Here is a 13,548-nt window from a genome sequence, read left to right as displayed (position 1 = left end):
ATGACATGTGTCAACCAAGTCAGCGAGCCTGACCACCCGTTAGTCGCCTCTTACGACAAGCATGGGTTGCTGAAGACCAATTCTAACCCGGACCTTCACGGGTTGTAGGAATAAGGGTGTGGGGAAACATGAGTGTGAGTGAGTAAATGAGTGACATCAAACACCTGTAGACGAACATAAGATGTAGACTTGACATTAAAATCTGCCGAGGTCTTAGATTTAACAGCAAATCTGCAGATATCGATCTAATGTCTGTGGACTAAACACGAAACATCTGCTGAGATCTGGAGATTTAACAGCAAATCTGCAGATATTGATCTAATGTCTGCCCAGATCTGGAGATTTAACAGCAAATCTGGACTAAACACTAATGTCTGTGGACTAAACACGAAACATCTGCCGAGATCTGGAGATTTAACAGCAAATCTGCAGATATTGATCTAATGTCTGTGGACTAAACACGAAACATCTGCCGAGATCTGGAGATTTAACAGCAAATCTGCAGATATTGATCTAATGTCTGCGGACTAAACACGAAACATCTGCCGAGATCTGGAGATTTAACAGCAAATCTGCAGATATTGATCTAATGTCTGCGGACTAAACACGAAACATCTGCCAAGATCTGGAGATTTAACAGCAAATCTGCAGATATTGATCTAATGTCTGTGGACTAAACACGAAACATCTGCCGAGATCTGGAGATTTACCATCAGACAGGTTAAATGTAAATCATTTCACATTCAACTCTAACATTTCCATTGCAGCGTCTTGGAAGGTATTATACACAGACTACGACCACGCTATGTTGGCCCTGTCCTGTATGGACGAGGATGACAACGGACTGTGTACCCCCTTGGGCACCAAGATGCACATCATGAGTCGGAATCACACCCTCTCCACCGACCTCCGAAACAAACTCAACCTGCTGGTGCAGTCAGCATGTGTCGACCCTTCTTCTCTCAAAGACACTATACATGATGGTGAGTATCTGGGAGTGGGAGAGTGTGGTTTTAAGCCACTTTCAGCAGTGTTCCAGCAATGTCAGGGTAAGGGATGATCATAGTGGACTTCACACATGATGAGAACAGTGTGCGAAACAGTTTCCAAATTTGCTAGCCAGTTGGGCTAGCTATGCCTGAAGGTTATTAGCTCACAAAATTATTCTAAGCTAAGATTTTCTAAGCTCTCTTAGCGCTAAGATAGTTGTAAGTTAATGTTAAGGTATGGCACTTACGACTATCTTAGTGCTATAGTCCGTTTGCTCAAAATCGAACCGATGAATTGCAATCTAAGATTTTAGTTTCTCACCAAATGAGATGATGTGATACGAGTTTAACATCACAGGCAATTTATTGCACTTACATAACAATGTGTGCTGGCAATTGGGAGCCTGACAGAATTTGAGTTCAAATCCGGGATGGGACTCAACCTAACAAAACTACATAGAAGCTGTACCTTAGTGAGAAAGTATTACCCCAAATATAACATGTTACATTTGACCACTTTCTAAAGGGCATTAAGTGTTTATCGTACATGTCGTGTATGTCTGGATTATTGTGCCAGCCCATGTTCCAACTTTTTTTTATCCCTTTCATGCCAAGTGCCTGGCTGGTAACGACATACACCATCATTTAAACGTCTTTAGGTATGACATAGCTTGGCATCTAACCTCGGCATCTAACCTCCAACTCTCCAGGAAGACCCTCTGTCCATCAAATACATGATACTGTACAACTCTATAACACTATCCAGTGAAATAATCACTAATAACATCCTGCATTGCTATTTTAGATAGTTGTCGTGGTAACGTGGAAGCTGCAGTGGAGCAACTCAAGGCAGAGCAGAGAGGGAGATAACTCAAGACAGAGCTAAAAGGGAGATAACTCAAGGCAGATTTTTAAAGGGAGATAATTCAAAACAGAACTACAACTGACCTTGATGAAGACAATGGCAAAACAATTGCATTATGTCCAAGAGAGTTGTCAAACATTTTTTACTACTGATATTTGTATCATGTAAGAGATACACATATATTTTTACAACACTATTACCTAAAATACATTACATGTACATGAATATTGCATTAAGTTATAGGTTTCCTCTGTGTGGTGTTATTTCACATCTACAGTTATGACCATTGCAACAGTGAAGTGGGAAGCGACCGAGGTGCTCAAATTAACCTGATGAACTGTTGAATTCCTTCGCCTTATACACAGCGATATACAGAATATCTCCACACTCTTTGGTTTGACCCTGACTTGTAATATTGAACGTTTATATCTCATGATCAGATACTCATCAAAAGTACATACATTTCTTCATTTATACTGTAACTTGTATGACATGGAATCAAAAGGCTTCGCAAGATGGTTCCAAAATAGTTAAATATGGACACACTTTGAAAGCGTATATTCAATTTTTGTAATAATTATCAAAAAGGCCACCAAAAATGACATTCTTCTAAGTATTTAGTTTTGAAGTAATCAAACACAACAATGTTGTTATGTTTGAATCTTGCTGGATGTTTCGAGGGGATCGTTTAATGTCAGTCATTTTGAGTTAAAGTTGGTTATGCATTTTCAGAGTGTTTCAGTAGGCATATATTAGGCGTTCTTTTTAGTGTTTTTGTCCTGATGAAAGATAATCAGGGATGGCAATTTTCCGCTGATCTGTGGATTTCCACGGATTTTATTTCAAATTGTTCAATTGTGAATCGTCTAAATCCATTGAGAAACCCTCACCTCGATGACACAATATTAAGTTTTCAGCTGAAAATAGATTTTCCTGTTGCCATCCCTGGATAATACTGCAGAGAATGCATGTCATGATTTGTGTGTAAAATGTACATTGTCTCAGCTTATGAACAGTTTTCAGGATAACAGTCTCATACTGCTTTTACCATTCACAGAATCATTTTCACTGCACTTCACTATTCAGCCATCAGTCATTGTTACATCATGCATGAATTGTGTACAACAATGTGCCAAATTATCAACTTCCGTCCACTTACTTATCATGCTTAGAACATCAAATAAAAATTCCTCATGCAGATTGTTTGTTTATTTTGTGTCATGAGATATATACACAATGGAATATACAATAAACATTGACATGAACATACATAGATGATATGTACATAGTATCTTGCTGAATCGAGGGCTGGCTAAAAGATTGATAATTAGATATATATCATCAATGGAAAGAATTATCAATGATTATCGATATGAAAATTGTGTCATCAATAACATCATACTCAGTCTAATGAGATGAAAAATAGTTTTAATTTATGCACATTGTACACAAAGCTTTGTCGATTTTCAAAGGCTGCTTCTAAAGTTTGTTCAGGACGCTGTTTAGTTGGTCATCCATGAATACATATATCATCACTCAACAGCGATGTAAAATATCTTGATTCCTTTTGGACTTGTTTTGGAATTTTCGCTCACATTTATATTTCCAATATTTATCGATAATCAATTGATATTTAATTAATGAATATTGACTTCTATGAACTATATTGATAGCCAGCCCTAACACAATCTGATGCTTTGATGAATGATGCTTTGAGGTCAAGGTTGAACTGCATTTCATAATATCCTGCCCAGTATAGTACCTACTACCTAGTGTTAACGACTCGCCGCCGTGGTGTATTCTCAGGCACGACGTTAAACCCCATATCATATCACCTCACCTAGTGTTAACAGTAGTTGTAACTTCCCTGCTCTACTCATCATCCAGTCATGTATTGTTCAGCACTACTGCATCTATCTTGGATGTGTCATGAACAGAGGTCTTTACAGTTGATCAGCTAAGATCTGCACTTCCCACAAACCACCCTTCAGTTTTCCTGAGGCAGAGCTCCTTAGCCCTTTAACCATTTGTTGGCTGGTTGGTTTAATGCCGCACTCAAACTACATGGCGGAGGTCTGTAAATAATCGAGTCTGGACCAGACAATCCAGTGATCAACAGCATGAGCATCGATCTGCACAATTGGGATACGATGACATGTGTCAACCAAGTCAGCAGCCTGACCACCCAATGCTGCTGGTCAACATAAGAAGACCAATTCTAACCTGACTTCACCCTAAGGGGTAGTTGCCTTTATTACAGCGGGCATGGGTTACTTAAGATCAATATTCTAACAAGAATGGGTTGCTGAAGTCCCAGATCTTCGCAGGTTCTCAAACTATTTGTGCTCTGACATGCAGACATGTCTTCAGTTAGTGTGATGACTGCTGCCACCATCTCCTCAGCTTCTTGCAGATCAATTGTTTGAAACAACATCAAGGAAAACACAGACACTTGCCTGAAGTGAGTGAGTGAGTATGGTTTTATGCCGCTTTTAGCAATATTCCAGCAATATCACGGCAGGGGACACCAGAAATGGGCTTCACACACTGTACCCGTGTGGGGAAATAAACTCGAGCGAACACTTTAACCACTAGGCTACCCACCGCCCCTCTTGCCTGAAGTAATTGACACCATCTTCAAACAAGTAGAAACTGTTCTTAAGTTATAATCTAACATGTGTTCAGATTCTGAGTCCTTAAGGCGTTTCATGAACCTTGAGTAGCATCGTCTCAGCTGTGGAGCCATGGCCTTCTTCTATCGTGAAGCTTATAGACGTCCAGTCTGGAAACATGTCTGGTAGGTTATCAGAACCGCCTCATCTGCTTCTTGAACTTCTCGTAGTGGAAGTCATCGGTGGCCTTCTCATCCTGACTGGACTTGCTGGAGGAACCTGCACAGACACATCATTTATTTTGTTTATTTATTTTTTGTTTAATGCCGCACTCAACAATATTCCAGCTATATGGCGGCGGTCTGTAAATAATTGAGTCTTGACCAGACAATCAACATCATGAGCATCGATCTAAGCCATTGGGATACAATAAAGTGTCAACCAAGTCAGCGAACCTGACCACTTGATCCCATTAGTCGCCTCTTACGACAAGCATGGGTTACTGAAGACCTATTCTAATTAAATTAAATCTTACCCTGGTCTTCACAGGAAGGACGGTTATTTACCACAGTATCATATCCCTCAATCAGGGATTTCCAGGACCCGAATTCTTGCATCCTATACGCATAAAAATTGTCAATGGACGCAACGAAATTTATTAGTGCATCCACAAGGACGCAAAAAAAAAGCAAATACTTTTTGTACAAATTCCAATCAAGTGGCAATAAGTTATCACTGAGTTTACTACTAGCTGGGTTATGGTATCATTTGCAATTTAATTACTGTAACAATGTGATGATCATGATACACAATACAATAACAGTATTAATAATAATATTTAAGTGTCTGGGACCCCCATTTTGTTGTCCGGGACCCCTGAAAATTAAGAGTATGAATCCCAGGGACCCTCAAATACAGGACTCCAGGTAAATCCCTGCCTCAATACTTTCCCCAACATACGACAAATCTGTGCCTACATTACCATACTAGTGCCGTCCTAGCAGCCACTGGCAGGTAACAACAATAGCTCCCACTGTTCACACAACATCCCCCCAAGGGACCAGTTGACAACAAATATGTTTTGCTGGCATTATTTTCACACCCGTGAAGATCTGGGTTAGAACTGATCTTCAGTAACCCATGCTTGTCGGAAGAGGCAACTAACGGGATCAGGTGGTCAGGCTCGCAGACTTGGTTGACACATGTCATCGATTATTTACAGACCGCCACCATATAGCTGGGATATAGCTTGGTGTGGCGTCAATCAATCAATCAATCAATCAATCAATTCTTAAAATCCCTGACAGACATGATATATATATAGATATACTGTACCATGAGTGGCGTTGAGGGAGTCCACGTCTCCCACTCGGAGTGGTGTGATCATCGGCTGCTCTACCTTCTTCAACACCGGCGCCGTGTCATCAATGTTGACTGAAACAAGAGGTAAAAACTTCACACAACTGATCCAGCGGGCAACATGTATTGCTGTTGTAAATGAACACTGTGTATTTGTTGTTCATTTGGATTTAGTCATCCATGGTGTTTTCTATGGGCTGATAATGTATTGAACTCTCATAGTCATGTATTAAATACTTATTCACTTAACAACAGATAAACATCACAGTTCACATTCACTGGCCCAACAGTGCAGGGGTGGAAATAACCCATTGCCCGACGTCCCAGTCCAGTTTTTTGTTCTGTCGGGCAAGCAAATTTGTATATCACTCTGTACCGGTGTCCAGTTGACTTTCTAATGTTAATTATGTGGGTTTTTTGAAAATCAACAAGAACATTGGCCGGTATAGTGGAAAAATTATCAGGGCAGGGTATTTTACATGTGCCACTGTACCGGTGTAAGTTATTTCCACCCCTGCAGTGGTATATCCGACTCTACAGTAGTTTTCCTTGTCCAACAGTTTTGTTTCCTGGCCTAACAGTAGCATTCCTGAGTCAAAATAGTTGTATTTCTGGCCCCACGGTTGAATTTCCTAGGCATGAGAGTTCCTGGCAGTTGTCCTCCCTGGCCGTAACAGCTCAAAACAGTTTTTTGTCAACAAGAATTTGAAACAAACTCACATCGGTTATGTTGGACAAAGTTGACAGCCATGTTTGTCGGTACGAAGGCCGACACCTCGTTCTCCTTTTTCTTCATCTTTTCCTGAATCAACTTGTCCTTCGCATCCTCTGTTGCTTCAATGTTACGGATCTTTGCTCTGTACAACACACAATGAGTTTGGATGAATAAAACAGAGACCAGGTCTTCACGTATTTTTGTTATATCCAGGGCCGCAGTTAACTTTTCTTAATAAGGGGGGCACTATCAATGTTAAAAGTGAGTGAGTGAGTTGGGTTTTAATAATATTCCAGCAATATCGCGGCTGGGCCAGAAATGGGCTTCACACAGTGTGCCCATTATGGGAATCGAACCCGGGCTTTGCTAGATGCATAACGAGCAATCTTTAACCACTGGGCTACCCAGCCCCCCAATGTTAAAAGAGTGTTATATCAATACTTTGATGCATAAAAGTAATCTGTAAAAAATCTGGGGGGCATATCTAACTTTAATGACCCTGATATCACAGTGTGTCACTTTGAATCATAGTCCATGTTTTTTTATTGAAAATTCATACAAACAGTGGTTTTGTTTGGTTTGTTGTTTCATGCCACTCAACAATATTACAGCTATATGGTGGGGGTCTGTAAATAATCGAGTCTGGACAGGAGAATCCAGTGATCAATAGCATGAGCATCAATCTACGCAATAGGGATACGATGACATGTGTCAACCAAGTCAGCGAGCCTGACCACCCGATCCCGTTAGTTGCCTCCTAGGAAAAGCATGGGTTACTAAAGACCAATTCTAACCTGGATCTTCATGGGTGGACAAACAGTGAGCCTAAACAGGAGCGAAAACATAATGCTCCTGTTTTTCGCCTGGTGATAATGTTTGTAACATGTCACAACGAGACATTTCTTATGATGTAAGTTAAAATATGATGCTTTTGATCTGTAAATCTCTATATTTCCTGAGTTGAAAAGAGTAATAGTCATCCAGATACTTTCGATTTTTGCAATCAATATTTAATATCTCTCCCTACTACTAGTGAATTATATACTGGCTTTAGTATAATGGACTGTGAAGGACTGTCAATAAATGCCACTTATACAGGCGAAGCGGAGATGTTACTTACTCAATGCCAAGGTCTATCTCCTGGAATGCCAGACAGCATCTGATTGGACAACATATCCTCTGACCTCTTTGTGGCAGACTTGACCTTCAGATGGTCTGGCAGTTGGTACAGGGAATCCTCTGCCCTGAAACGTACAACAGAGTTTACACAGGTGACACACAGAGCAGCTTACACAGGTGACACACAGATTACACAGTGACACACACAGCAGTTTACACAGGTGACACACACAACAGGTTTTTACACAGATAACACAATGCAGTTTACACAGGTGACACACAACAGTCTATACAGGTGACAGCACTTTTAAAAGGTAATACACACAGTTTAAACAGGTACACAGGTGACACACACAGCAGTTTACACAGGTGACACACACAGCAGTTTACACAGGTGACACACACAGCAGTTTACACAGGTGACACATAGCACACACAGGTGACACACAGCAGTTTACACAGGTGACACACACAGCAGTTTACACAGGTGACACAGCAGCAGTTACACAGGTGACACAGCAATTTACACAGGTGACACACACACAGCAGTTTACATAGGTGACACACAGAGCAGCAGTTTACACAGGTGACACACAGAGCAGTTTACACAGGTGACACACACAGCAGTTTACACAGGTGACACACACAACAGTTTACACAGGTGACACACACAGCAGTTTACACAGGTGACACACACAGCAGTTTACACAGGTGACACACACAGCAGTTTACACAGGTGACACACAGAGCAGTTTACACAGGTGACACACACAACAGTTTACACAGGTGACACACACAACAGTTTACACAGGTGACACACACAGCAGTTTACATAGGTGACACACACAGCAGTTTAAACAGGTGACACAGACAGCAGTTACACAGGTGACAATACACACACAGCAGTTTACACAGGTGACACAGCAGTTTACACAGGTGACAGAGCAGTTTACACAGGTGACACACACAGCAGTTTACACAGGTGACACACAGTTTACACAGGTGACACACAGCAGTTTACACAGGTGACACACACAGCAGTTTACACAGGTGACACACACAGCAGTTCACAAGGTGACACACACACAGCAGTTTACACAGGTGACACACAGCAGTTTACACACACAGCAGTTTACACAGGTGACACACACAGCAGTTTACACAGGTGACAGAGCCGCTTTACACAGGTGACACACACAGCAGTTTACAAGGTGACACACACAGCAGTTTACAAGGTGACACACACAGCAGTTTACACAGGTGACACACAGCAGTTTACAAGGTGACATACTACCACAAGTGACATTCAGATGGCATGTGATCTGTTAGCTGCTACACGACCCACCTGTTCTTATCCTCCTTCGACTCTGACTTCACTGCACGCCCTTTCCTCTTGGCCAGCTCATCCTCCACATATTTCAACCTGGAACACAGTAATGCTGATACATACTGATGGTTATTTATACACAAGCACAGAGTAACCATGGTAACTACTCACTTCTATATCCCGGTCCTGGGTAATTCTCACCAACATATATTGGTACACAGTAACCATGGTAACTACTCACTTCTATATCCCGTAACCATGGTAACCATGTTGTAAATCCATGGTAACTGTCTCATGTTGTTACATCCAGCTCCTGGATAGATCCGACCCATATATATCAGCACACAGTTACCATGGTAACACATAAAATTTGACTCGTCTTTATCCTGGTCCTGGATGAATCTTTTCTAGTCTTTGGTCCGCTATATCAAATACAACAAGCATTGTCACTAAGGTGACATAATCCCCCGCCGCAAATTATCAAATCAAACTTAAAAAGTAATGAAAGTTTAAGATGAAGTTACATGTCAACAAAAACATGACCAGTTAACCTCTCTTGATATCTTCTCTTTAGTTGTTCAAACACAAATATTTTCAAGAGTGACTTTGACCTTGACATGAATGTCATAGTGTATGAAATATCCATAATGGTACTAAAGAAATTGCTTATTGAAAACCATTCAAGGGAAGTCTTGAAAGTCTATGAAGAAAGTCCAGTTAATTCAGGTTAACATGCTGAAACCTTCAAAGTGTCACAGTGACCTTGAAAATAATGTGAAGGTCACCAAATTCGACTGGGCCCTGTGCCTTCCCTGGATGAAGCTTGATGTCAAATATGAAGAAAATCTAGTGAACGGTTCTTGAGACATCTCGCTGACAAGAGTAACACGATAAAGTCCCCTTGTGACCTTGAAATTAAGGTCATGGTCACCAAACCTGACTGGGACCTTTCTTATATTGTGATGAACCTAGGTACCAAATATGAAAAGAATCTAGTCAACGGTAATTAAGATATTCCAATTCGTACGTATGTACAGACAGAGTCTAATAGTAATACTATATCCCCTGCTTTGCGCTAAACGTGCGGCGGGGGAAAACAATATATATACCATGGTAACGGAACAAAACATTATATCCCTGTATGAAGCCAATTCCGAAAGAGTCCTGCCATGTGTAAACAAAACACAGTAACCATGGTAACTTACATCTCTGTGTCTTCGTCTCTCCGGTTTGTTTCCGCAGCAAATGCCGTTCCAATGGCCTCTGCAGCCTCACCAGTCACTGGCCTGATAAAAACAGACAACAAACATGATGTACAACACCGCACGGGTCAGACATGTTTGACTTGTGGATATTTACTGTGTTCTTGCTGGATGTTCTGTACCTTGGACTTAAAACCATGTGCCCATGGCAGGCATTTTGGGAAAATAATAAATATTTTGCACCAATCAGGGACAATTTCTTTTTGGGTTTAGCATTCACTGCCACAAACCACTAGGCTAATACAAGAACCTGACAATCTGTGAGTATGGTTTTATGCCGCTTTTAGCAATATGCCAGCAACATCACAGCAGTCGAACACTAGGAATCATTTAAAAGATTAATACTGGCGAGAACAAATGATTTCATGGTATGATTGGACCACGTTTTAAATCCAATCAAGCCATGAAATCCTTTGTTTCCGCCATTATTAATCTTTTAAATGATTACTAGTGTTTGTCTTACCTTGTTAGCGTGTTATATGTGTGTTATTCATTTATGAAAATAATTTAATCATTTTATCTTGTTTTTACACAAGAAATCCCTCACGGGTAATAAAGTATTGTCATTGTTATTATCTGACAATCTGTGATCAGACCAACAAGTGTAAGTACATAGCCTCAATTAATCTGTGGTTGTTTCACTGTTGTATACATTTGATAAAATTTTGAGTAACTTACACTTTCTTCAGAGTTTTCATGTCAATAAAACCTCCAGTTTTCATCTTGAAAGGATCCGCCTATTTTAAAAACAAAAAGAACAAGTTTCATTTTAGTTTTTTAAAAACATTTCTCAGCATTACTTCAACTTTATGATGGTGCTGTGTATATAGGGCAAATATTTGAGTCTGGACCAGACGATCCAGTGACCAACATCATGAACATCATGGATTTGTGACCTAGCAACATGTATCAACATATCAGTGAGCCTGAATACCTGAATCTTTTAGTCGCCTTTTATGACAAGCACCACTGACACAATACTTGAGTCTGGACAAGACAATCCAGTGATCAACATTATGACAAGCACCACTGACACAATACTTGAGTCTGGACAAGACAGTCCAGTGATCAACATTATGACAAGCACCACTGACACAATACTGGTGTATTCAACATCATGACTAGCAGTCTGCAGCACCTACATCTTCAACATCCTCGGTCTTCTCGATCTTCTTACCCAGGGCGAGGCTGGCGGCGCTGACACCATTCTGCCTCCCCTCATCTTCTGCAACTCCTTGATGTCCTCCAACTTACATCTGGAACAAGGTCAAGGTCAGCCAGTGAGTTGATAAACCAGCAGGTCAAACTTTACCATGGCAAACCAGTCCCAACAAACATCTGTCATCGTCAATGCTGACACACTGTTTTTCTGTATTCTGAATAAGTGGACAAAGGGAGGCAACTCTAGAGGCAATGCCTGTGATCATGTGCAGAAATGTCAGAAAAAAACAAACTCATTTGCCTAGACTTTCTGCCAAATACTGCTCCACTTTTACTTACTTACTATATATATAACTATGATTTTTGTTTTCATAATGTTCCTCTTAATTTCAACGCTGGCCTAAGAGGCCAACTCTGAATTGCACTAGGATTCGCCAGCTGTGAAAGCAAATTACAGAATAATGTGGACTTTTTTTTTCACTCATTGTCCCTATCCAGTATAGCACAGTTCCGTTCCGATGATTAGACTAGCTTTAAGATGGCAACAGAAGTATAACCTAACACACTGTGTTATTATAGGATCATTCTTGATAGGTTTACCATCGCAATATCACCTGGGTACAAAACAATAGATCAAGTTGTTAAACATGTTAAATATATATCATTGGTCTATGGCATAACAGATGAACATGAAAGAAATACTGACTGACTGACTGAGTTTGGTTTTACGCCGCTTTTAGCAATATTTCAGCAACATCACGGCAGGGGACACTAGAAATGGGCTTTACTCATTGTACCCATGTGGGGATTCGAACCCGGGTCTTCGGCGTGACGAGCCAACGCTTTAACCACTAGGCTACCCCACCACCCCATGAAAGAAATAACTATTTCAACAAACTGCACCAGACTATAGTCATAAAACCAGATTATTAAAGCTGATGAAATATTCACAGGACCTAAAGCTTGATATATTTTACAGGGTACATTTAGATAGCAAACTGAGAGTGACAATCAGCCACAATGCCAACTTGAAACTCCCAAAGTGCATTTACACTCTAAATTTTGGTAATGAAGATGTTTTTCATTTGTTCTTTGTTTTAAATGCCTCTGAAATATTGCAGCTACAATGCGATGACTGTGATCCTGTGATCAAACAATTACCTCACAACCTGATAGATTTGGTCACCTACATTAACCATAACTTAATGGGGACCAATTCTAAAACAGTGAGTGAGTGAGTATGGTTTAACGCCGCTTTTAGCAATATTCCAGCAATATCACGGTGGGCGACACCAGAAATGGGTTTCACACATTGTACCCATGTGGGGAATCAAACCCGGGTCTTCGGCGTGATGAGCCAACGCTTTAACCACTAGGCTACCCCACCGCCCCAATTCTAAAACCACAGGCGCTTAACATATATGTTATATATATAGGTCATACTTATAAACATATCAGAGTCAAGCGCCTGTGTCTCAAACAGAATATTTGACAATGTCTCAAAGATTGAATCCTAATACTGTGCTTCAACTAAATGTCATGAAAATCATATTTAACTGGGTACGGAATTTACAGCAAAAAATTACATCATTTTGTTCCTGCAACCACGAATTTTGGAATCAAAACATATATTTTTTTAAGAGTTCCATATTCAAATATCGGTTGCGTCAACCTGAATAATGATGAACATTTTCAAAAGGCTCTCTTTTATTGTCAATCTTAAACCTTATTTGATTATTACTCAAGGGTAACAAGGCAATATAACATTCGTTTTCAAAACGTTCACATGATCGAAAATAGAACACAAAATTCAGATCACTATATTTTGTGGTTTGCCTGTTTAATTTCATTTCATCTTGGGCAGAGATAATGCCACTTTCTTACATAACGTCTTTTCCTTCTTCATCTGAGTTGTCACTGTCAGACGAATGTCTTCTTTTCCTGACATTACGGGTTTTCTTGGGTTTAAACATGTTGCCTTGTTTTTATCACACGACTCTTTGTGAAAGAAGGCGAGAATAAGCATGCGCTTCAAGGGACATAACTCCGAGGAAGTAAAACAAGGACGTTGGACTACTTGGGCGGATCCAGGAATTTTGAAAGGGGTGGGGGGGTGTTTCAGGGGGTTCGAATCATATA

At 40.4% G+C, this 13,548-nt stretch overlaps 1 protein-coding gene and 1 long non-coding RNA gene across 2 annotated transcripts; both read right to left on the bottom strand.

Annotated features, from left to right (window-relative positions):
• Positions 1–3,048: 3,048 nt before the first annotated feature.
• LOC124275822 lies at positions 3,049–3,988 on the bottom strand. Its single transcript, XR_006898360.1, has 2 exons — positions 3,695–3,988; positions 3,049–3,623 (listed from the first exon to the last, which is right to left on the bottom strand). It is a non-coding gene; the product is annotated as an uncharacterized LOC124275822 (long non-coding RNA).
• A 118-nt stretch (positions 3,989–4,106) lies between these two features.
• Positions 4,107–13,425, bottom strand: LOC124275821 (telomere length and silencing protein 1 homolog). Its single transcript, XM_046711502.1, is given in 11 exon segments — positions 4,107–4,745; positions 5,802–5,900; positions 6,546–6,682; positions 7,661–7,680; positions 7,682–7,784; positions 9,005–9,082; positions 10,192–10,272; positions 10,927–10,985; positions 11,391–11,464; positions 11,467–11,504; positions 13,294–13,425. Coding segments are annotated over 11 exon segments (864 nt in total). The 5' UTR covers positions 13,383–13,425; the 3' UTR covers positions 4,107–4,659.
• Between the last annotated feature and the right edge of the window lie 123 nt (positions 13,426–13,548).

Source organism: Haliotis rubra, unplaced genomic scaffold (genome assembly GCF_003918875.1).
Source record: "Haliotis rubra isolate DU_JTF1 unplaced genomic scaffold, ASM391887v1 Scf203, whole genome shotgun sequence".
In the NCBI taxonomy this organism is placed as follows: domain Eukaryota; kingdom Metazoa; phylum Mollusca; class Gastropoda; order Lepetellida; family Haliotidae; genus Haliotis; species Haliotis rubra.
This window is presented reverse-complemented; position numbering and strand designations above follow the sequence as displayed.